This window comes from Heteronotia binoei, chromosome 5, assembly GCF_032191835.1.
Source record: "Heteronotia binoei isolate CCM8104 ecotype False Entrance Well chromosome 5, APGP_CSIRO_Hbin_v1, whole genome shotgun sequence".
NCBI lineage: Eukaryota > Metazoa > Chordata > Lepidosauria > Squamata > Gekkonidae > Heteronotia > Heteronotia binoei.
The window spans coordinates 113,288,281-113,312,988 of NC_083227.1; the positions used below are offsets into that span (position 1 = coordinate 113,288,281).

The 24,708-nt window shown below is 46.7% G+C and overlaps 1 protein-coding gene across 2 annotated transcripts; it reads right to left on the bottom strand.

Annotated features, from left to right (window-relative positions):
• Positions 1 to 4,295: 4,295 nt before the first annotated feature.
• On the bottom strand, positions 4,296 to 24,469 carry LOC132571507 (uncharacterized WD repeat-containing protein alr2800-like). 2 transcript variants are annotated; one of them, XM_060238308.1, is made up of 17 exons: positions 24,305 to 24,469; positions 23,677 to 23,855; positions 21,735 to 21,940; positions 21,176 to 21,313; positions 19,660 to 19,843; positions 18,047 to 18,140; positions 10,948 to 11,046; positions 10,596 to 10,686; positions 9,755 to 9,961; positions 8,696 to 8,804; positions 6,869 to 6,947; positions 6,609 to 6,703; positions 6,259 to 6,383; positions 5,853 to 6,033; positions 5,300 to 5,412; positions 5,115 to 5,208; positions 4,296 to 4,495 (listed from the first exon to the last, which is right to left on the bottom strand). In XM_060238308.1, the coding sequence occupies exons 1-17, from the start codon at positions 24,405 to 24,407 to the stop codon at positions 4,433 to 4,435; spliced, it is 2,160 nt and encodes a 719-aa protein (XP_060094291.1). In that variant the 5' UTR covers positions 24,408 to 24,469; the 3' UTR covers positions 4,296 to 4,432. The 2 variants fall into 2 exon arrangements, with proteins under 2 accessions (XP_060094291.1, XP_060094292.1); XM_060238309.1 differs by lacking the exon at positions 9,755 to 9,961 and having other exon boundaries at positions 4,302 to 4,495.
• Between the last annotated feature and the right edge of the window lie 239 nt (positions 24,470 to 24,708).

The following is a 24,708-nucleotide window of genomic DNA, read 5'->3' on the forward strand; positions in this document are numbered from 1 at the left end:
ATTATACTGTCTCCCCTCCCCAAACCCTGCTTTCATCAGGCCCTACCCCAGAAATCTCCAAATATTTTTCAGCCCAAAGCTGGCAACCCTATAACCAAGGGGATGTTAGTGTATGAGTCCTCAGTCCACAGCATGGATGCAGCATGGAGCAGCAGGTGGATCTACAGTGACAGCTTCTGACAGCTCAGGTCAGAGCAACCTTGGAAGAAGGCCGGTTGAAGCTGGACTGTATCTGGGGAAAGCACCTGCTGGAGTCAGCATTTGTGTGGACTGCCGTGATTGGCTGACCATTGTATATATGGACTGCAGTGCCAGACAGTATTTCTCTCTGGTGAGAGTGAATTCCTGGCGAAGCACTTTGTCCCTCAGTATAGTATATGTTATTCACCGCACCAAGTTGTTTGTATATAGTTGTAAATACACTATTTTACACTAGGTGCTGGTGTAAGGCTCAATTTCTTTCCTCGCGTCGACTTGGTGGCAGTTCCCTGTTTTTGCACTCTGCACATGAACCACTGACAGGGGAACCAAATTTAATAAGTAATACAGTTGTCTTAGATAACACTTCTCACTCTTAACAGTACAGATGAATACTGGGTCACATATGTTTCTAAGACCTTATATGACATTCTGCTTTCTTTGACCAATTGGTTGCCATAGGCATGCACTGCTCCTCAATTGCTTTGCAATCAGCCCTCTCTCAGCAGGAAACTCTTTGAACAGGAGAGCACTGGAAGCCAAAACGTAGCCCACACACACACACACACACACAAAAGTGCAAACTGGTGCCTGGAGGCAGTTTTGGACAAGATGGGAGTGCTACTGGTAAACAAAGTCTGACCCAGGATTTAAGGTGTCACTTGTTTTTGATTGGGTTTCACTCCCTTTAAATGAACAGGTTCATCGTTGGAGGGGAAAATTGGGCCCAGATGTATTGTTGGATAATTGGGATATAAATTGTGTAAAAAAATACATAATTCTCAAACAATATATATTTTATATTTTAAATGTATTATTAGATTTCTGAATCACCCATCCCTACCATAGCAGGGCTCTGGGCAATGTACAACAGAAATTAAAAAAAAATTAAGCATAAATAAGCAATAAAAATAACAATTATTTAGTCTAAAAGCAGATGGTGAAAATCTGTCATTACAACTGCAGACTGCCAGACACTTTGCAGGTGGTGGTGGGGGAGGGGTGAAAGCAAGGTGAACAAGGAGAGCAGAAGAGGGTGCCAACCTAGAAGGTAACCATCGCTGTCCTCAACCGAAAGCCTGGCGGAACAGGCCCTGTAGAATTGCAAAAGATCCCACAGGGCCCTGAGGGTATTCAGCAAAGAGCTTCCTAGCTCAGATGTTTTCAAGGTAAGTGGGAATAACTGTTGGCAGCAGCAGTAATCAGACTGAACTTTACAAAGAAATGTCATAGGCTGAACCTCCTCCATATGTCTTCTGATTCCACTGTTTACAGTGTATGCCTTTTTGTGCAGCAGAACTTTTATTGGTCCTACAACCTGGAAAACTGAGATCCCATTTGATGCACCCAATCCATGAATGTGCATGCCACGGTAAATGGTTAGTCTTTAAAGTGCCACAACTTCCTTTTCTGGTTTTTCTGCAACATATTCACACAATGACTCTTCAGGAAAGCGTAAATGCACTTTTTGGTTTTGCTTCTTGGGCCTATGTGTTTGTAAATGCCAGTTTGGCCTACTCAAGCCCACCTAGGATCCCATCCTGACACACACAAGAGATTTTTCTCTATTTATACCACTGCCTGGCAACCAAGAGGGAACTAAAATAGACTTCACAGGGAGAGTTGCACTCCCTATAGCTTTGTCACAGCACAGGATTTAGTCTGGTCACGAAGCTTTCATCGCTCTCTAGCTAAAGATAGTGTATTCAGTTCAATAGGCATTATTAACAGCACCTATTTCATGTACCTTAAGGACAGTAACACATGATTCCATACTGATACTTTTGGGGGGGGGGGCTGTCAAGTCACAGCAGACTTATGTGCAACCTATAGGGTTTTCAAGGCAATAAATATAGGTGGTTTGTTGTTGCCTGCCTCTGCAGAGCAACCCTTGACTTCCTTGGTGGTCTCCCATCCGAATAGTAAACAGGGCTAGCCTTGCTTAGGTTTCAAGATCCGATGAAATCAGGCTATCATGGGCTATCATCACACAGATATTTTGGATGTAAGCACAGTAATAGTTGCAAGAGTCATAAATAATTGCCAAACTACAGCTAGCAGGGCCACATTCTCTATAGCATTTCATCTGCAAACATTTTAGACTCTCCATATCCCAGGGCAAGGGTTATTATAACATGCCTACATCTCCATAATCTATATGCATGTGGCCCTGGTTCTTCAGAGCTATTCTATCCAGCCTTTTTTCTTCTGCAGTGAAAAAGCAATTATTTGGATGACATCCTGAACTTCTGGTGAACAGATGGCTGTATCCCGCTCCTTTAGAAACCCTGAAGCCAAATATTTAATGTTGGGGAACAGAATATATGTTTTCATGTTTTCCAGGTAGTGTGAGGGCAGCATTAAAATATCAATTTCTTTTTGAAAGAAAAGGGACTTGCAGAGTTTTATAACGTTCTGTTTATTTGCAGGTATGCAATTAGACGTGCAGAAGTAGCCATGCGGCATTAAAGTCGGAACATCAATACAAAACAGAAGGCTGTAGCCTGGTTGATACTTATCTGCCAGCCAATCCCAGAAACTTAAAATTTTTCTCTTTCTCTGTCAGAGGAAAGAGATTTACTTATTAAAACATTTATACCCCACCTTTCTTCTTGATTCAAATGATGGGTCTGGACTGGAGACCAATTCCTACAAGGAAAGGCTGAAGGAGCTGGATATGTTTAGCCTGGAGAGGAGAGGACTGAGAGGTGATATTTATCCTGTGGAATAATCACACAGATTTTTGCATAGTTCTCCTCGGCTATTAAATGCCCTTTATACCCTGGAGGGACTTGAAGGGCTGTCATACAGAGGATGGTGCAGAATTATTTTCTGTTGCCCCAGGTCAGACTAGAACCAATGGGTTGAAATTAAATCAGAAGAGTTTCCAACTAAACATTAGGAAGAACTTCCTGACAGAACAGTTCCTCAGTGGAACAGGCTTCCTCAGGAGGTGGTGGGTTCTCCTTTGGAGGTTTTTAAACAGAGGCTAGATGGCCATCTGACAGCAATGCTGATTCTGTGAACTTGGGCAGATCATGAGTAGGAGGGCAGGAAGGGTTGCATCAGTGCTTAGTTCTCATGGCTCTTTCTTACATACCCAGGGAAATGCTATTTGCCACTCCAGGGGTCAGGCAGCATTTTTTCTGCGGGCCAGTTTGGCCAGGGATCCTGGAAGGTTCTCCCCCCTCCCATCTTCTGCGTGTGGAGCAGGGGCTACTTGGTGTGTGTGGGGGGAAAGTACTTGTGAGTTTCCTGCATTGTTCAGGAGGCTGATGACCCTGCAGGTCATCTAGTCCAGCTCTGTGATTCTATGGAAACATTACAAGTTAAAATCAAATAAAATTTAAAATCCCAGATCTCTCTCTCCCCCTTTAAAAGATGTCTGCTGCTCATCTATCAAAAAACCCTGGCAAACCAACAAGCCTTACAGCACTTTCTAAAGACTTCCAGTTAACAGGCTCCCTGTACTTCTTCAGGGAGCCCATTCCAAGGATTAGGAGCTACAATGGAAAAGTCCTTTTGAGTGGCCCTTCCTTCAATTAGGTTCTGCCCTTTCAGCTCCCCCCCCCCCCCAATACCTCAGTCATAGAATTGCCAGCTCTGGGCTGAGACTTTCCTGAAGATATAGGGGGCGGAGCCTGGGGAGAGTGGAGTTTGGGGAGGCGAGGCAGTCATCAGGTATGTGATGCCATAGAGTCTACCTGCCACAGCTACCATTTTCTCCAGGAGAATTGATCTCTGTTGCCTGGAGATAAGTTGTAATTCTGGGATAACTCCAGACCTCACCTGGAGGTTGGCAATTCTGCCTGCCAGTATGTTTAGGGAGGCATCTGGCAGCATGCTCTAGGGAACTCACAGGCTGAATAAGCAAGCAACAGCAACATTTACTATTCAGTATATATAATTCACTCTCACTGAAAAATTTGGGTTTTCACAAAATGTCGCTTTCATTTTTTACATAGATTGCCATGGGGAAAAAAGGAGGAAGGACAGGCAGCTGGGCAGGTGCTGGAAGCGAAGGAAGGGACAGGAAGCATCATAGCAAAGAAGTTACACATTTGACCACTGAATGTCCCTTCCAGACATTTTTGTTTGTTTCTGAACATTTTGCACGGCCCACTCATGTATTTTCAAGCTTTCAGGTGTAATAACAAAGCTGAGTTTCTTAACTTCCAGGTTCCTGTTAACATGCAGCATAAGAATAAAGTCAGCACCTAACCAGAGTCATCAGTTAGTCCCCCTGATGGTAGGCCTTCCACATGCACACTGTGCCATCCAATGAGACAGACACATACTGCAAGGAAACAGAGAAGTGATAAAGTGAGGGGCCAAGAGTGATGGTATATGGCTTTCTTCAAGGATTGGATGCATTCATGCAGCACACTGGGAGTGCTTCCGTCAGCCATGGAAAATTCTTGGGCACATTTTTGGTTTGTCAGGGAATGCCTTAAAAACATGTACCAGCTGCAGCAGCTTAGAAAACAGGCTAGGGAGGGAACAGACATTTCTTCCCTCTGAACTTAAAACCAATCCAGAAAAGAGAAAACTCAGTTCAGTCTGACCGACGTCTGTACTCTCACCTTGGTTGTGGAAGGAGTGGTAGCATGACAAAATGCACTTGTTTATACAGGAATAATTTGGTGTGGGACAAGCCTGTGCCAGTGCCACCATGCTCAGTAAAGCGGACATGACCCCACTGTATAATGACATTATATCAACATGCACTCAGCCCTCTGATGGGGGAAGATGACTGGTAGACACAGGGTGAGCATACACTACATGTAGACCACGTGGCTTGAATATGCGTCAGGGCTACTGCCTTTCAATAATACTCAATGCTAAAAGTGGTAAAACACTCAACCTCAGATCCACTGATCTTTTCCCCCACAGGGTGGTGCCACTGTCCATAGTACCTGTTCCATTTCCGGGACATGGATGACACCCTTGATGGAGTCTTGATGCCCTGTGTGACTTTGTACCTGCACCCCAGAGTTTGGGTCATAAACTCTACAAAGAAAAGAAAACAGAGCCATAAACCCATCCATGGGTCTCCTGTCCTCTCATCCTCCCTCCCCCAGCTGCATTGTCCCAGAGCTACCTGATGGTATCATGGACCCCAGCAACAATGCAGCCATTGGCCTGGTCGATGCAAAGGCAAGTGATTCCTCTGGGCGCTTTCAGGTCCTTCAAGCAGCATCCACCATCTTCACTCTGCATGTACCACAGACAGAGCTTCGATCATCCATGCCACTCCCAAGGAATACTTTCTAGTCAATTCCTAACTGTTCTATGACAGGCCTATTTACTACATCTCAGATTTGGCAAAATATGGTCAGTTTACCATAGTTTACCAGTAGTTGAAGGTAAATTATTTTCTTACTTCCTGCCAGCCTAACAGTATCTATCTATTATACTTTTATTCTGCCCTTCCTCCAAGGAGGTCAGGGTGGCATGCACATAAGTCCCTTTCTCCATTTTATTCTCAAAGTAATCGTGTGGGGTAGGGTTAAGCTAACAGAGACTGGCCCAAGGTCATCCAACGAAAATGGTCATGGTTGAGCAGTAGACTTTAAGCCTTGGTGTCTACAGTCCTGGCCTAGCTCTCTAACCTTGATCCCACACACATACTCACAACTTGATGAAGCCCTTACCCAGAGATGAATGGAGCCATCTTCAGAACCACTGACCCACTTATCCTCCAATGGATGCCAAACCAAGGCTACAGCACTAGCTTGGTGCCCAAGTTCAGCCAGAAGAACCAGATTGATACAGTGAGGATTGAAGGCACAGATAAAAATCCTGCCAGTGCTAAAAGATAAAGCAAATTCTCTCCTGGTAGAACCAGGAGAGTGTGGATTGTAAATGTCAGAATGGTAACACGAGTGAAAAGTTCTGAGCCCAAACTCAGCAGCAATGGTTCTTGTACTTAATATTGATTCTGAGCCAAGAGGCAGATTCTGTTACATTCCTCCCAACAGGGACCCTCAAAGGAGGAAACTGCAGCCCATGAGCATGCTCTGGCTGTGCCACTTGTTAGAGGCAGACAGACTCACCCACCTCTTTGGGGAGTAGGCCATATCAAGGATGGGCCCATTGTTCCCAGGTATACTGGAAAACTCGTTTTGCAAGGAGTGGTTCTGTAGATCCCAGAGACACAGCCTTCCATCCCATCCCCCACTGAGCTACAATGAAAAGCAACAAGGTGATGCTGTTATTCAGCATTTTCCTCCCTCCCCAAAGTTGTATATTTTGCCCACCCACATATTCTGCCCACAGCATGGACCACGAGAGCTGTTCCTGTGCCTGTGGCCTTCTAGTTGCCCTCTCCCACCTGTTCCTTCTGCCCAGAGACAGGAGTGAGTCTGTCTCCTGCCACCTCTAAAAAGGTTGTTTTCTTGTTCACTTACTAAGTAGGGGAAACAGATGGTGGTGTCAGTGCCTGCCAAGGTGAGTGCTGTCACCATGCCTGTGTGCCCACACAGCACAGTTCTGCAGGCAAAACCTATTTAGAGAAATATTGGCAAGAGAGATAGTCACAGGATATGGAGGGTGGGGAAGGAAGAAGAGAAACTCTTTAAGCACCCAGAAAAGTCTTCTGGATATGGCTGAGGTGACTTTATCCCACTAAAGTATGCCTAGTCAAACCACTCAAACCAAATTTGTTCACCTGCTACACACTTGCTTGAAGGGTCCTGAACCATCTCATCTTGGGCACAGGGTGGTGCTGGGGTTCTGGAGTCTTGGTCCTATAGAAAAGGCATTATTGCAGTATGCAAGACAATATCAGACACTTAAGGGAGTCTTTTAAATCGTTCTCTGCGATAAACAAGACATCTTTAGCCGCTAGGTTCTCAAGCAAAATCTATCTCAATTATAAAAGCATGCTTAACTCTTTGGCCCTCATTCCAAGAATCCTGGGAATTATCAGCACCTTCATAAAACAGCAGTATCCAGGAGAAGTACCTTTGAGAACAGCCACAACAATTTAATAGTTGAAGACACCTGGTACATACCCCTCAAAAAGGGATGAGTGCATCGCAGATAGCAGTAGGAGGAGCCCAGAAATTTTCATCCTAATCCACCAATTGGAGCGAATGAAAACTTCTGTATTTTTCAACTTTCTTTAAGAGAGGTATCAGCATCTGATTAACATCTGGCCTTCATATTCTCAGAGAAAGTGTCATTTTTTCCCTGTTCCTCTATGCCAGTAGCCTATTTCTGCTCAACACCATTTAATTCAGTTCAGTCTGTGACACAACCTGTATTCCATTAATGCTCTAGAGGCGGCATAATGGGGATTGCCATCATGCTCTGAACATATTTTCCCCCCTCTCCTTTTTATTTTGTACTGAACATCCAGCCTGCTGAAGATTTGTGAGGAACTCAAAAGCTTATGCACTGTTTTGTGACATGTTAGTTGTCACAGATAACAAAAGTACTACAAGACTTTTGATGCTGCCTTTCTCCCCTTGTCATTCAAGACTGCCCAAGATTACTGAAGGTGGAACAGAGAATGGAGTTTCCCAGGCATGAACCTGTACCAGGAATGGACTAGCCTACCATGTGTCTCTGATCCCATGCCATAGTTCACCATCAGCTAAAAAGGGTAAAGGTAGTCCCCTGTGCAAGCACCAGTCATTTTCAACTGTGGGGTGACGTCGCTTTCACAACGTTTTCATGGCAGACTTTTTACGGGGTGGTTTGCCATTGCCTTCCTCAATCATCTACACTTTCCCCCCAGAAAGCTGGGTACTCATTTTACCTACCTCGGAAGGATGGAAGGCTGAGTCAACCTGGAGTTGGCTACCTGAACCAGCTTCCGCTGGGATCGGGGCTGGTACTAGGCTTTCTGGTGCCCTAGTCGAATCACTCACTAACGCCCCTCCCATTATTAAAAAATAGGGAAATTGAAGAGTGTCAAACTTGAAACTTTTCACATTTTTAATTTACTGATGTTTAATTTAAATTTTTTTTTTAAAAAAATGTGATGTTATAAAAAAAATGTGAGAATAAGTGCTTGCCAGCCATGTCAGGAAGGATGAGGTGGGAGGCCAAGTCACACATCAGGGAGAGGGGGGTGGCTTGGCTTTGTTGTGGGCAGCTTGGTGATGGGAGAGGACAAGGTGACAGCGGTCAGGAGCCAGAGTCATACGTCAGGGAGGGGGCACCCAGTGGTGCCCCCTAGGCCAGGTGGCAACCTAGGTGACTGCCTACTTTGCCTACTCCCATGCACCGGCCCTGGCTGGGATCGAACTCAGGTCGTGAGCAGAGGGCTCCGACTCCAGTACTGCAGCTTTACCACTCTGAGCCACGGGGCTCTTTTTTTACAGTCAAAGTACCCTCTTAAATCCTTCAATTAAATGCATGTGAGTGGCTGACATAAATTTCCTGTCAGCAAATGTCACTCTCACCTTGCAGAAGACTTACAAGGGGACAACTTTTGCCTTCCTCCTTCCAGTCACTGGAGATGTTTGGGGTACAGTTTTACTCTCACCTGACCAGGGGATTTGGTGTCTGGGATGAAGCTCTCAAACTCCCAGAGATAAATGTTTCCATTCGTTGCAGACACCACCAGAATATCCAGCTCCTCGGCGAAGACAGCCCTGCCAAAGGTCCATGGTTTTATTATTGAGGCAACATCCAACTTAAAGGTTCACCCCTAATTTCATAGGGGGAAAAAACAGACAAAAAAGCCAGTGGGGAAAATAGAGGATATTTTATTGAATAAGTTAAAAGTTCCCTATGCTTTCTCACTGAAAGACTAGCAGATTCCACTGAGGAAGCTTTGTGTGAAACGTGTAGGGAATATTTTTCTTTTACAATAAAATATCCTTCATCTGCACCACCAGCTCTTTTGTCTATTTTTTCTCTGTAATGGGTACAGCCCTTTTGTTGTCTCTTCACTCCTAATTTCATGACAACACACCATTTCCTTCTACTGTCTCCAATATATTTTGGCAAATTCTGAGGATTCAGTTTTTAGATACAGTAATATTTTATCTCTTTTGAAAAGGTTCATCTTCTGAATGCCAAGTCCAGTCCTATCTATCAACTGAGTACATTTCTACTCTTCCCTTCCTCCATGGAGCTCATGGTAGCATGCATGATTCTCCTCTTCTCCATTTCATCCTCAGAACCCTGTGAGGTAAACAGTGTATGTGTGTATATAAAATTTTTTGCCACTGTGTGACACAGAGTGTTGGACTTGATGGGCCGTTGGCCTGATCCAACATGGCTTCTCTTATGTTCTTATGTTCTTAGATTGAGTGGCTGGCTCTAGGATGCCCAGTGACCTTTGGGCTAAGGGGGATTTGAACCCAGGTTTCCCAGTTCCTTAGTCCAACACTCTAACCACTACATCATACTGACTCTTCTACATGCATGGTCTACTGTATTGTCTTTAGTTACTGTCCCTTTGAGAATCCATATAGCTAAATGCAAACAGAAAGGGCTCAGTTGGAGAAGCAAATGAAGATGGCCTGCCTAACCTCTTGAGGAAGAGGGCCTCTGCTCCCGCAGCTCATATTCCTGGGAAGTGCCCATCTGCAGTTACCTCACAAAGCCTATGTTTTCTTTATGTGTGTCCTTGGCTGTGGTCCGGAATGGGCTGTAGCCACTCTGATGTCTACTAGAAGCCTTTCCCCATTTTAGAGGGGAACGTGGACGCAGCTGGGGCTCCCCCTTGCAGCTCTTCTCCACCTGCTGTGCAAAGGGGCCTCGTCGCTCCAGGTTTGCTCCACTGATGTGGAAGGACTCCATGCTGCATGAAAGGCAAGAGGAAGGTGGGCTAGGCTTGTGACCCATTATGGAATGGACGGAGTAGGGTGTTGATTGGCTATAGGTGAGAAAACGGTGAGCTTGCAAAGGCATGATGTAGGATAGTTGCATAACTGGAACAGGCAGTGGAGGAGGAAGTGGCATGGGACAGGTGGAAGTCTGGCTGAACAGGGAAGTATAGAGGCAGATGCTGGGGACAGGGAGTACCCTTTAGAAATCCCTCTGAGAGCTGGAAACAGGGACTCCTATCATGGCAATCCTAACCTTCTGTCTCTTGTAGGGCCAAAGATCCTAAAGGAAAAGCAAAACCATGATAGATAAAAAGCCAGCATGTTTATTAGTTACCCTCTCCCAGGAGTCTCCAGGATAGCAGAGGACCTTTATCTGGGCATCAAATCATGTAGTCCTGCTACAGCATTTAATTTCCCAGGCTGTTTCTTCAGACAGACTGTTTAGGAGATAAGACACAGGAAGTGATCCGTGCAATTTGGCACCCAGATAAAAGATACTTCTGAGGGATAGCACTCTCTGCAGCTCTCTGACAATCCTCTTTTTGCAGCCGTTACCAGGGATTGGCAGTTGTTTTTGGATAGTGGATTGTGGGGATGAAACAGTACCTGTAGATGAAAGGGGATACGTAGCTCCTCTCCCATTTCTGCAGCACCCCACTGCTGTCTCCACTGAAGAGCAGAATGGGCTCCTTCTTAGCTAGGGAAGACACATTGAGAAGGTCAGCCAAGGACAGCATGGGCTTGGAGAATCAAGACAAAGGGATTATTCCACCCAAGACACATAAAATAAAGAGTGACTCTGGCCAGCAGCTGGCTCGGCCCTTGCCAAATAAGCTTCTTCTGGCTTTCACTTACTACAGACATACCCCTCAGCTGATGGAGTTTATTACATCTCCCTCACCTGTCGAAGGATGGCATGGAGCTGATGCAACGCTAGAGACATCCTTGGCCCCCTTACCATAAGCAAGGCACTCCACTGGGTGTTTGCAAGGTAGCACAATCAGGCACCCCAACTCACTGTAGCGCCAGACCAACATTTGCTGGGGCTTTGCTGAACCTGAAAGAAAAAGGTAAAAGTCTTAGTGCCCATTGGAACCTTACAGTGGCGCGCAGAGCTAAGGTTAGAGTGCCCCTGATTACAGAGGTCAGGTGGGTTTGCAACCAGAGACAGAGCCTTTTTCAGTGGTGGCACCTCACCTCTGGAATGCCCCTCCCCTTGAGCTTTGCCTCCCCTATTCTTGCTTCTAATTCACAGTCAGAGGAATTTTCTAAAGGGTTTTCACAATCTGCTTCTAGCTGAGGACTGTTATGAAAGTCATTTAAGCAAACAGATGTTTTATGTTCTCAGTTTTTTAATGTGTTTTTGTGCTTCTGGGGTTTTTATGCGCTTTTAAAGTATTTTTATTGTTTCTGGGTTTCATTAACTAGTTTTCTAATGAGTGTTAACTTTAATGATTTAATTTTAATGATTTTGTCTTTTGTCTTTTATTTTGTGGACCATCTTGAACAGGTCTTGAAAGGAGTTAGTGTCCAGCGGCAGCTTTATACCAACAAAGTTTTATTCAAGGTATGCGTTTTCATATGTTGTATGTGTGCACACAAAAGGTCATCATGCCTTGAATAAAACTTAGGTGCCACTGGACTAAAATTTTGATCTGCTGCTCAGACCAACACAGCTGCCCACCTAGGTCTTTGAAAAGTCAGTGTATGTATCCAGCAGTACATACATGAAATCTCCACCTAGCTGAATATAAATGTGTGACAATGATGACAACTAATTATATAGACTCATAAAACATGATAGAGTTTGGAACTGGTTTACACATGAGGCAAAGGAATGAGATGGCAAAGACCCAGTGCACAAGCACAGACGGCAGACATGGAGGATCATGAAAGGATCACATTTTGGAATATTCCCCCTAGTAAAAATCGATACAAACACCAAACCAGGACAGCAGTTCAAGAGACTAGAAGAATTTTTCTCCCTGATACACTGCTTTTGGACTTGCATGGAGGTTTCTTATGTAAAGAAATGTTCAAAGCAGCAGTCCACCACCTACAGTCTGCACTGGTACATTCAATTTTACTAGCTCAGGATTCTGCATTTTCACCTCCCTCCCCTGCATGTGAGATCTAGATCTTAGTCTCTCATAAGTGCTAAAAGTTGCACCTAGTCTGGCTTGGAGGGTCTAAAAACATGTTACATTTCCTCATGTTCTCCCAGGTGCACAGGATCAGACATGTATTGTGAGATCCATACCAGAAATGTATGTTCATGTGCAGGCTGGGTTTGGATCTGGACTGTGGTGAATGATGAGAGAATGCTTAAGTATCCACCCCCCATGCAATTTTCCTGACCTTAAACAGCTTCAGGGAGCCACTATGGGATCTTTCATGGAAATATGCATGGGCTACAAGGCCCCTGCCCACAAGTCCTGGGAACTGTTGGGGACAGACGCATTACTGATGCTGTAACTGCTCTCCCCCCTCACTACTCTAGGAATTTCCCCAATCTCTATGGTAAATTCTGTAGAAATTTGGTCAATTCCTAAAGCATGAGGTAGGAGCTGGGATGTTTCTCCCTCCTGAAATTTTGTTCTGCTTCTCACTGGATTGGGTACAGGCAACAGATGACAGGGGCAATAATTCATTTACTGTGAGTGGGCATCCAGCAATCCTGTACATGTAGCCCAGCAATACAAGTGGTTTCCCCAGTGGGGCAAAGAGTGCCTACCAGAGGCTGCCTCAGGCTGGGAAACTGGCATGGGGGAAAGGCTTAAACACTGTAAAGTACTGGGGTTGGCGCAGTAAGAGACCAGAGTCGGAGAGTGATTTCAGCAAGCTTTACTTCAGGAACACACACACAGACTGAACTCTATTCAAACTTCCCGCTCTTTTATACAATTCTTGCCCCCTTCTGATTGGTCCTTAACTATCTACATGGATTGGCTATTTACAGGGCCCTAAGGGCCTATCAGGGTACAGTATGAGCCTAGATGTTGATTGGCTACTTATGTTTCAATCCTTCCCCTGATTGGGCACGCTTAGGCCTTCTCTGGAACCCTGGTGTGGAGTACAAGCTTTGGCTTGTTCAGCTTCCCTCCAAAAGTAACAGTTCCCTCCAAAAGTAACAGTTCTCCCATTTAAGCCTAGGACACAACACCCCTCCCCCCATAGTTCCAGCTATCAGGTGACATAGTCCTGGAGATATGCCGGAGGGCGGCGGTCTCGTGTCGAGCGTCGGAGTTCCGAGGGGACTGGGCGTTCCAACTCGGTTGGTGGTTCCGCGGCTGCAGAGCTGGAGACATCTGGGACGGCGGCCCCGGGAGACCTGGGTTCAGCTGCGCGGTCGGGGGTCTCCTCCTGCTGGGCAGAAGCGGGCTCCACGGAACCCTGTTCTGTGTCAGGCTCTCGGGGACTTACGTTGTCCGGATCTGGAGCCTCTGACCTTGGCTCCCCGACAGGCAGGCGACCTCGGAGTTGGTCGATGTGTCGCCTCAGGAGATGTCCACCCTCCAAGGTCACTGCATAGGAGACCGGTCCGGTGACGTGGTCCACCTTTCCAGGGAGCCAGGCAGGGCCAGTGGTGGCATAGTTCCGTGCCCACACTGTCTCACCTGGGTAGAACCCTCTGGGGGCTTTAAGGTGTTCCGGCGCCGGTCGCCTGTCTGGGGCTCGGTCAGGGTGCAGCTTGTCCAGCAGGGTGCAGATGCGACGGCCCATGAGGAGTTCTGCTGGACTGCGACCTGTGGAGGCGGTAGGTGTGGTCCGGTAGGCCATTAGGAAACACACCATGTCTTTTGGCCAGTCTGAGGGGCCCAGACAGTTCAAGGCCTCCTTTGCCGTGTGCACCATCTGCTCTGCCTGGCCATTGGTGGCTGGATGAAACGGGGCAGAGCGAATGTGCCTGATGAGGTTCTTGGCCAAGAAGTCCTGGAACATTGCGGACATGAATGCTGTGCCGTTGTCGGTGACGATGGTCTCCAGCAACCCGTGGGTTGCAAAGATGGCCCTCAGAGCCGTGATGGTCACCTGTGATGATGGCGAGGGCACCTGGACCATCTCCAACCACTTGGAGTATGAATCCACTAGTATGAGTAGAGTCCGCCCATGGAAGGGGCCAGCAAAGTCCATATGCAGTCTTGACCAGGGGGTTTTGGTGGATTCCCATGATTGCACTGGGCCACGTGGGGGGTCAGGCCTTGACACCTGGCATGTCGGGCACCTTTTAACCCAAGCCTCAATTTCTGCATCGAGGCCAGGCCACCAGACATAGCTCCGTGCGAGAGCCTTCATGCGGACTGTGCCCGGGTGTGCCTCGTGCAGGGCTCTCAGCACTTGGTCTTGCAAGGGTTTGGGGATGACGACTCTGTTGCCCCATAGTAGGCAGCCTTTGTGGGTGGATAGTTCGTCTTTCCGGGCTGCAAACGGAGTAAATTCCGGCCCAGTCGAGCCCTTGGGCCACCCCCTCCCCACCCAGTCCAAGACACGGGAGAGGACTGGATCACGAGCGGAGCGGGCAGCAATGTCGCGGGCGAGCAATGGCCTGTCCGGAAGCATGTCCATCAGTAGGATCTGATGAGCCGGGGCTGGATCGGGATCCACGTCAGGCAAGGGCAAGCGGCTCAGGGCGTCAGCATGGCCCATTGCCTTGCCCGGGCGATGCACTAGGGTGTAGGTGTAGCCGGCTAGAAAAATGGACCAACGGAGGACCCGTGGGGACAACACCTGAGGGGTCTGCCGGTCCGATGCAAAGAGGCCCAAGAGGGGTTTGTGGTCCGTATAGAGGGTAAAGGGCCGGCTGTAGATGTAATCATGAAATTTTTTGACGCCGGCCACAACTGCCAACCCTTCTTTGTCGATTTGGGCGTAGTTCCGCTCCGCTGACGAGAGGGTCCGCGAGTAGTACGTGATAGGGACTTCGGTCCCATCAGGGAGTCGGTGGCCCAGAACTGCCCCCACGCCATAAGGGGATGCGTCGCATGCAAGGACCAAGGGTAGGGTCTCGTCGAAATGGGCAAGGACGGAGTTGGACATCAGGAGGCCCTTGATATCCTGGAAGGCTTTAGCGTGCTGGCGGCCCCATGCCCAGGGTCGGTTCTTGTCTAGAAGTCGGTGCAGGGGTTCGGCCACCGCTGCCTTGTGGGGGAGAAAAGCATGATAAAAGTTTAGGAGGCCGAGGAAGGCCTGGAGTTCTTGCTTGTTGGTGGGCACTGGAGCATCTCTGATGGCACGCAGCTTGGCGTTGGAGGGGTGGACCCCCTGGGCATCGATGGAGAACCCCAGGAATTCCACCCGATCCACGCCCAGGAGGCACTTTTCCCGTTTGACCTTGAGGCCGGCTGTTTCAAAACGTTGTAGGACTCCTCTAAGGCGGGCGGTGAATTCTTCAGGCGAGGCTGCCGCGATCAGCACATCATCGAAGAATGGAGTGACTCCGGGAAGTCCTTTTAAAAGAGAGTCCATGAGTTCCTGGAACAACCCCGGAGCCACACTCACGCCAAATTGCTACCGCTTTACTCTAAAGGCCCCCCGGTGGGTCACCATTGTTTGGGCGTTGGCCGTGGCCTCATCCACCGGCAGCTGTTGGTAAGCTTGGGCCAAGTCCAACTTACCAAAAAATTTTGCGCCGGCTAGGGTGGCTAAAATGTGGCTGACGATGGGCACAGGGTATGCGTGGGCCTGAAGAGCCTTGTTGAGGGTGCACTTATAGTCTGCGCAAATCCGCACCTCCCCACTGGGCTTGACTGGAGTCACGATGGGAGTTTCCCAGGTTGCGTGGGTGACAGGCTCTAGTATTCCCTGTGCAATCAGTTTATCCAGTTCCTCCTCAATTTTAGGCTTGAGCGCGAATGGAACTCGCCGCGCTTTAAGCCTAATAGGCCGCACTGTGGGGTCGAGGTGTAGTGTAACCGGGGGACCCGTGTAGCAGCCCAAGGTGCCATCGAAAACGGCCGGGAACTCTTCGCAAACCTTGTTAAAGTCCACTCCGACAGTCTTATTGACCACCCTGATCTCTATTCCCAGGGGCTTGAACCAGTCGAGACCCAAAAGGTTTGTAAGGTGGTTCTTGACCACTAGCACTTGTAGCTGGCCCTTGAACCCCTTGTATTGGACTGGGACCGGGCCCACTCCCAAGATAGGCACCTTATTCTTCTGGAAGTCCACTAAGGTAAACCCCGGGTCCCTGAGACGAGGCCTCAGCCTGGTGGGAATTTGAAAAAATGTCTCTGCCGCTATAATAGATGATGCTGACCCAGAGTCCACCTCCATTTGGCAGGGCACCCCCCCGATCCCTACATTGACCCGGATTTTGGAGGGCCTGACTGGCGAGGGTAGGTACTGTACCGGGTATGGGTGGGCGTGGAGAGCGTCGGTCTCGAAGTCTGGCTGGCCTTCGGAGTGCGCAGATCTTTGCTGGACGCGTGCTCGGGATTTGGATCTGCAGGCGCAGGCGATGTGGCCTTCCTTGTTGCAGAGTCGACAGGTGGCATTCCGGAATCGGCAGGTCTTCCGCTTGTGCTGGCCCCCGCAACTTGCACATGCAGGTAGTGTCTTGTGTCTCATGCCCTGTGGGACATGGGTGGTCTTCCTTCCTGCTGAACGATAGCCGGTTTGTAGAACTTTGTCCTCGTCTGAGTCCTCTGTAGATGGTTCAGGGTTGATCTGGTGTGCCGCAGCCTGTCTTGTCAGCCGTGGCTCTGCTGATCTGCCCTTCTCCCAGCTGGTGGCCACATCGATTGCCTTTGTTAGGTCGCACTCGGAGAGGGACAGGAGTTTCTGTACTAGTTTTTCGTCCCTCAAGCCCCATACAAACTGGTCGAGAAGGGCTTCGTTGAGGTCTGCGAAACTGCATCGGCTTGCCACCCGGCGCAGGCTTGTCAAGAACGCCATCGTGGTTTCGCCTGCCTTCTGTGTCCTTTGTCGGAAGTCCCAGTGCCGGGTGAGCTTGGTTGGCTGGGGCTGGAAATACTTCTCCAGAGCGCTGATGATGTCGTCCACCGGCGTCTCTGAGAGCTTCCTGGGTTGGAGAAGAGCCCTGGCTAAGTCCACGGTCTCCGTGCCACACGTACTGATAAGCAGAGCTCTCTGCATGGTAGTCTCTGTAATCTTCCGGAAGGTCAGGTATGACTGGAAGCCTTCGACCCACGAGTCCCACAGCTCGGGGCGATCGATGCTAAAGGGCTGTAGGAGGTTGGCTGGAGCCTCCATTCTCGGCAGCGTGTCTGGGCGGCTTGCGAGCTGGGGTGTGCGCAGAGCGGAGGTTCAGACCCAGATGGCTTGGATTTAGCCACCTTTCTGTGTTCCTGGTTCTGTTGCTGGTTCTTACTGGCATCCCATCCTCGTCGCCAGTGTAAAGTACTGGGGTTGGCGCAGTAAGAGACCAGAGTCGGAGAGTGATTTCAGCAAGCTTTACTTCAGGAACGCACACACAGACTGAACTCTATTCAAACTTCCCGCTCTTTTATACAATTCTTGCCCCCTTCTGATTGGTCCTTAACTATCTACATGGATTGGCTATTTACAGGGCCCTAAGGGCCTATCAGGGTACAGTATGAGCCTAGATGTTGATTGGCTACTTATGTTTCAATCCTTCCCCTGATTGGGCACGCTTAGGCCTTCTCTGGAACCCTGGTGTGGGGTACAAGCTTTGGCTTGTTCAGCTTCCCTCCAAAAGTAACAGTTCCCTCCAAAAGTAACAGTTCTCCCATTTAAGCCTAGGACACAACAAACACCATCTCCCCACCTTCTGTAGTCCCATTCTTAATCAGCCTATGTACCTTTTCCCCACACTGAGCTCTTATGTCCTTCCACTAAGCTCTTATGTCTCCTCACTACAGGAAAAGACATGGCCTATAGACAAGAAAGGACAGTGAATTCAGAGCCCAAACATTAGTGACTAGGAGACCAAGGCTGCCATCCTAAAGACGCTTTCCTGTGAGTCAGCACCACTGAATAACATAGAAGTTTCTTCTGAGTAAAGCTGCTTAAATGGTCTTGTACTGCAGATGCCAAAGGAGACCTCCTGCTGGGATCCTCACCAGTGGGATACTCACCAATTACATGCCTGGAGTCTGGTAGGCTGAGAAGCTGCTGAAGAACAAGCCCCTCTATCTGCTGGCCTCGAAATGTGGATATGAATTGTGAAACCTGAAAAGAAGCCAGAACAGAGAATTCTGTTCAGGGTAGAAAGACGTAGCTTCTGTTCCTCCCTATACTTGCCATATACTGTGGAATTGTACACAACAGCCATCTCTACCAGGGAGTCAAGCAAAGGTCTAACGGAAAGGGGAAGCATCCCGATCCCATTGGCTTCCTACAATACATGACAGAACTCTTGATGGAGCTGTGAACTACTGTTGTAATTGCAATGTAGAAAAATCACAGAAAATTCAGCAGAATTGCTAGCCATGCAAAAGTAATGAAATTCCATTTTAAGTATATTTAGGGGATAGCTTGGGGGACTAAGGCATATAGTATTGAAGCATCCATGCAGTAGGAGTAGTAACAAAAACAAAAGGGCATTTAAAAAAAAAATCAGACACTATGAATGGGAGAATACAGCTGGGGAAATTTTAAGAGACCAAATCTGGTCTTAATTCTATCTGATACATGGCAGTTAAGAAAATCAGAGTAATTTTTCAATATGAAATGGATGTATATGTTATTAAATTTTTGACAGATTGCTATATAGGTAAATTAGAACCAGTGAAGCATGAAGGCTATATCTCCATCTATATCTGGTACTATGTTCCAGAGACCTCCTCTTTATATAGTCAGCAGAATTATGGAGTAAAGTTTTTCTTTGACTGTACCACTTGCAGCTGCTATTGGTAAGGGCTTGCATGTTTAAATTCTTCCCACTGAATTCTTATACTTACCTGCAGCCTCAAATGATATGGTCCTTGGCAAATTTTGCTATTAAATTCTATTTAGTGTATAAATGAGGTGAGTGACAGGGTTCTGCTTGTAGGTCCCCTTATAGAAGAACTATGTATTATATTTAATTGTGTGATCATTTTAAATATTTATTTTTTATTCGAAATAGCTGCCTTTTCAAAAAGTAGAATGAAACAGCAGGGTATGTTTGTGTGTGCTCTCTAACTCTCTTCTCTCCTGCTGTTTTTCTACTGAAAAACACCAGCCTAGGCCACTGTAACCCATGCCAGGAAAAAAATATAGATGGGTTCCTACAGTGAACAATATGTCCAAGCCGTTGGTAATTCTTGTTTTTCTATATGACTGCCATTTTAGCAGGAAAGAAAACTGGTCAGTGCTAATATATATAATCTTAATACATACTTGAAATTAGGATCAAACTGAAAAACAAGCCAGTTTGACTGACTGACAATGCCTAGCACTGTATAAGGAAAAAAATCAGCTGGATGATCATCTTAGTTACCACCCAGAATGGTGCTGTCAAGTACAAGATGGGAAGGAAGAAAGGAAAGACGAGCGTATCTTTCTGACATGTGTAATACTAAACCCCTTTCCTGACTCCAAAATTGTTTTGCGAAGTCACCCTTCTTCACTGTCAAAACTCATTGAAATGACAGCAATAACCATACGATGCCAGCAGAGGGCTCCTTATAACAGCAAGTTCTCTATGGAGTAGAGATTTTGAGGTGGTCCATATCCATAGAGGGAAGCACCCTGCTGAGTCACTCACTATCTCCCCAGATTGGGGCTCATAGAGTGTGGGTTGAGATGTGCCACTGGCGATCCAGACAATGCCAACAGTTGCCACATAGCACAGTGCCGTAATGTTACTGGTGAATGGGCCAAGGCGATGGATCAGCTGCCCATCCTGGGACCAGATTCCAACTGTCTGATCAAAAGAACCTGAGAGCATTCTGCAAAAGAGAACACAGAGCAGGGGTTCAGTGAAGTGGGAACCATCAGTGTAGTGGAGCAGGCAAGTATTCTATAAGTAGTAATTCAGTTTTCCAAGCTACACTTTTCCAAGCTACAATTGTCTTTCCAGTATACTGTAAAAAGCATTTCACCCTTTTCTATATATCATAAGGTCTCATGCACACTCTCCCATTCAGTTCCCTCCCTTTTCCCTGCCGTTTTCACTTCCTCTTTCCCATAAGTATCATCCTTCCCAAATCCTCTAGCCTCACATTTTTTTACAGTGCAATCGGAGCAATACAACCCATTCAAAAAAAGAGGCATTGGGGCAATTCCCCAAATGAACTGCTTCCAACACAGCACTTAATAGGCAAGAATGGATGGCCAAATGGAAACAGGGTGTCTGCCTAGCACTTTTAAAGTGAGTTAAATGTGCATTCAGTGCATATATTGCAAAGGTCAATATGTCTACAGGCGACAATGAAGAGGAACCCCTGAATAATTAATGAATACCTCAATAATAATAATAATGGAAAATATGGTTGTGCCTTCAAAAGAGAATGTCTGATGCAACATTTAGAGTGACAGTTAAGAGGCCCCTCAGAGGAGCTTCTGCTAAACTGTTAAAACCAGAGAGGCTAAGGGTGTGAATCCAAGATAACAGGGGCCCCGCAGAGAAGGAGCTTCTTGCTGATAACACAGAGGGACAGAGCAGGGGAAAACTACAAGAAATTACTGGAAGGAAAGCAGGAGGTGGAGCATTTGAATTAGATAAGAGGGGGCTTGTCTGCTTGTTTTGGGGATGAATAAAAATGGTCAGAAGGCTGATGATTTTAACAGTCATTTTGAGCTTATGCTGACAAGTTCTACTTTGATGTCAAAGTAAAATACCTTGCTTCAAACCAAGCAATGTGTGGGGCTTCGTTATTTACCTGCTACAACAACAGTGTTAGTGCACACATTCTTCAGATACAGGACCAATGCGGGCTATGTAGTTTGGATAAGTATTATTGAAACTTGTGATAGAAAAAAGCAGAACTTTCTTTTCCCAGTAAATGCTTTGACCACTTCTCCATGAGTCTAGTTTTATACTAATATGAGTGGGCACAGCCTAGGGTGCAAGTCAGTATAATTTGTAACTATCTTTCTGCCTTGGAAACTCCCTTTCATGGGGTACCTGTTGGTGACTAATTACTTGCTCTTCATTGATTCCTTGTCTTGGGGAAGGACACTCAGTTAGATACTTCCCCTCATCCAGACACCCCTTTCCAGATCCCCTTTCTGAGACTCCATCAATTCCACCTGTCCTTCATTTCCCACTGGGCTTGTACCGTGTGGTTTCTTGCTGGCGCACTAGCAGCAGATGGGTGATGGCTGCCTTGTGGGCATGTGAGATACAGTGCTTGGTTGTTAGGCCTTTCCTGCTCGGAGACTGGTATGTGTCAAAGATCAGCAGCCTCTTGTCATACCTGGGAAAGGAAATGGAGAACTGATCTACTTGAAGGAGATGCTGGTCTCAGTAGGTTGGATTTAAAACTCTTTCAGAAGTAGGACCATTATAAACGAGAGCTTTCACTTGTAAAAGGGAATTGCGTATCCCTCCAGTTTGCAAGAAAGCCACATGACTCACTGCATTGTACCTCAAAGTCACTTGGTGAGCCTCATTACTGTAGCATTTCACAGAGTTGTCATTCTCTTCTAGTGCTCTTCAGTGCTTTGGTAATGCTCTGCATGACGCAAGTGGATAAAAACAGCAGAACTAACAAAGCAGCAACATCAGCTGGTGTCTAGCCAATGGCAGTACCTCTCACTGGCATTTGAGAGAGAGCTAGTGTTTGAAGCCTATGTGCAGATGAAAATCAAAGTCTTCACCCTCACCCCCGAACTCACCCTGCAGTATATATATTGTTGTCTAAACAGGCAATGCAGGACACGATATCTGTGTGGGTCTGGTCTGAAAAGCCCTGGCTCAGGTTGACTGCATGCCCAGACTCTCTCCTTTCATCCAAGGGGAAGGCCACCAGACGTCCCTTGCTCCCACACAGCAGTAGGTGGCGAGCCAGGCTGATTGCCAAGGTAAAGATGGGGTAGCCTAGCTGGAGAGAAAGGGCTCCGCTGAAGAACAGCAAAAGTGTACATAAAGCAGGGAGTTCAAGGAACCAGGGATGGGTAATGTTGCCACAACAAAACCTAGCCAAGCAATGGCAGACTGGCCAGGGTGTCAGCTTGCCCAATGGCAAGTAGGCCCTGTGGGCCCCTGATGAAGTGGGCCCCCTTAAACAATATGTTAAAAATGTTAATTACCTTTTAGTAGCTTGAAAATATAATAGATGTTCCAATATTATTACTGTAATGCAACTAAAATTTATTTTGCATTACTATTTTAATGTATTTTTTTAATAAAATCATTTTTCAAGGATACCTCTGTATTTCTCTTCTGCACTTTCCCTTTCCTCTGTAGTTTCCCTTCTACCTTCAAGTTTCCTTGCCCCCAGAGGCAGGTCCCCTCCCCCCCACACAGACAGAGGCATGAAACAAAAAGTTCTGCCAAGAGATGGTCTAGCTGGTCTAGCAAACCTTTTTTTTTCCCTTCCCTGTGCTGTGACCCCTGTGTTTGTAAATGAAGGGCACCTTGCTATCCTTGGGACAGAGCATCTTCAGTAGAGCTACTAACCTCAAGATGGAGCCTAGAGTTCTTATGCTGATCCAGCCCAGAGAAGAGGGGCTGGGTAAAGAGACAAGCAGTACATGGCCCAAGCAAGCATCATGTAGCCAGATGCTCAGCCCAGAGAAGGCAGCACCCTAGCTCAGACAAGTTGCAGACATATGTGCGTAGCCTAGCAGAGCCTGGTTTAACATACTGATGGACATACATAAGTTTGGCAGGGCAGTGGGAAGTGCCCAGTCAAGCCATGCAAGCTATAAGACTGGCTGGTTTTTTCTTCTCTTTCTCCCTCTTTTCTGGGGGTGTGGCCAGGCTGGGATGTGGGGCAGCCCCTTTCCAGAGCTATTTTTCCCTCTTGATCTGCTTTCTCCTACCTGATAAGTACAGGAGAAATGACCCATGAAAAATACCCATGGGGCTTCTCATCACGCTCCTTATCTCAGCAGAATAACTTTCCATACTCTTCCTCTGGCTGGACTCTCCACACAATTTAACCACAAGTAATCTGGGTGGATGTTCTGCTGGAGGGCTTTCTGTTGTTTATTCCGGAGCTTTGTGTGCCAGTAATACATTTAGTAAGTTTTTTTATATGTACAGTCCCTTGAGTTGAGGCAACTGACATGTCTTAAGAAGATTTCCCTTCCCAGACCATTAGTGCAAGTGTGGACATTTCCATCTTGTCTTACTTGAATCTTAACTGGGAGGCTGAATCACAGACTATGATTTATTTCACAAAAGTTTTAATTGTACCTTACGTGTTTTTTGAAAATTTTATTTATTTCTTATTAAAAATTGATAGCCTTATAACTGTGGGTGGGCCCCTTTGTCTCCTGGCAACCAATATTTTTAGACCCAGTCTGCCACTGTAGCCAAGTCATTGCCCTGCAGGATTCTTAGGAAGGTCCCGTACATTGTATAGATTTTCATGGCGCTGGACCAGAAGGAAGTCAGTACCATCTAAAGTTGATTTTGTCTTGCAAAATTACCGTCTTGCTGCAAACCTAAGGGCTCCAAATAATAAGCACAGGCAATACCATAGTTTCCCATTGATGGGCAAGGGTCTGGCATGGTCATCATAGGCTGTGTGATCAGTCCTATGCAATGATGTATACCTTGTGATGAGTTATTTTGGGTCCTCCTGGGGTAAAATAAAGAGGTGGTTCTTACCTGAATACGGTCAAGGACTGTGCCTCCTGGAGCCCACACAATCACAGAGCTATCATTGGAGGCAGAGAACAGGAGACGTGCCTGTATCCAAGACAGGAACTGTGTGACCCGGCCAGCATGCTCCTTGGTGCACAAAGACATGCGGCCATTGTCCATGTCCCACCATTTGATCACTCCATCTAATGGGGCAAGAAAGAATTATATAAGGTTTGGCCAGGGAGCCATTTTTTAGTAAAAGCCACAATCCATTCATTTCCATTATATCTGAAGAAGTTATACAGGAAAAGGTTATCAGCTTTTGACAAAGGATACTATGTTAATATGGTATTCCCAGGTGAGCTGAGGCATGCCTCTGGAAGGAGCATTTGGATGTGGGTTCCTGCTTGTTAAACATATGCTGAAAACACATGGATGAACTGGGCTTTTGCTATGCATGGTGATCTGCTCTGGGGATATTTAATGGACCTGTGCTTTATTGCAGGCAATCAAACAGCAGCTTTAGTATGTAGATACCATTACCCTCAGATTGCGCACACATATACAGAGGATGTATGGCCGTGGAAAACCACTCCTCTTCATAAGGCTCAGAAATAATTGAGAAAGATGTTCCTTTCCAGTTCTGACTTACCCTCGAAGCCAGTGAGGCACTCACGTCGAGCTGCATGGTAGCCAAGAGCTGTTATAGGATGGCGATGATGTTCCCTTATATACAAATGCTGTTGCATCGCCATAGCTATGGTCACTACTGAAGAAAGACAATATGGAGAAGTTTCCAAATTCCAAACACAATATGACAAGTTTCCAAATGTACAAATGTCAGAGCTTCAAAGACATAAGTGACCATGTGATCCTTAGCAGAATCTACTCAAAATTCTATTCAAGTCTACCCAATGGGCTTACTCCCAAACATGTGTTCTTAGTGAGTTTTTTGCAAATGTGGAGACTAGTTTAAACTGAGGTGAATTTACCACAAATCCTTAAAAACGAAAAGAAACCTTGTGGTACCTTTAAGATCACTACATTTACTGAAGT

What these genes read in the sequence shown, in the direction of transcription:
- LOC132571507 (XM_060238308.1), bottom strand. Translation starts at nt 24,407, where the DNA reads ATGGCGATGCAACAGCATTTGTATATAAGGGAACATCATCGCCATCCT. An exon ending in AACAATATATATACTGCAGG is followed by an intron (nt 21,314 to 21,734) that starts GTGAGTTCGGGG and finishes TTCCTTTCCCAG; the next exon opens with GTATGACAAGAGGCTGCTGA. An exon ending in TTCAAGCAAGTGTGTAGCAG is followed by an intron (nt 6,704 to 6,868) that starts GTGAACAAATTT and finishes TTCTCTAAATAG; the next exon opens with GTTTTGCCTGCAGAACTGTG.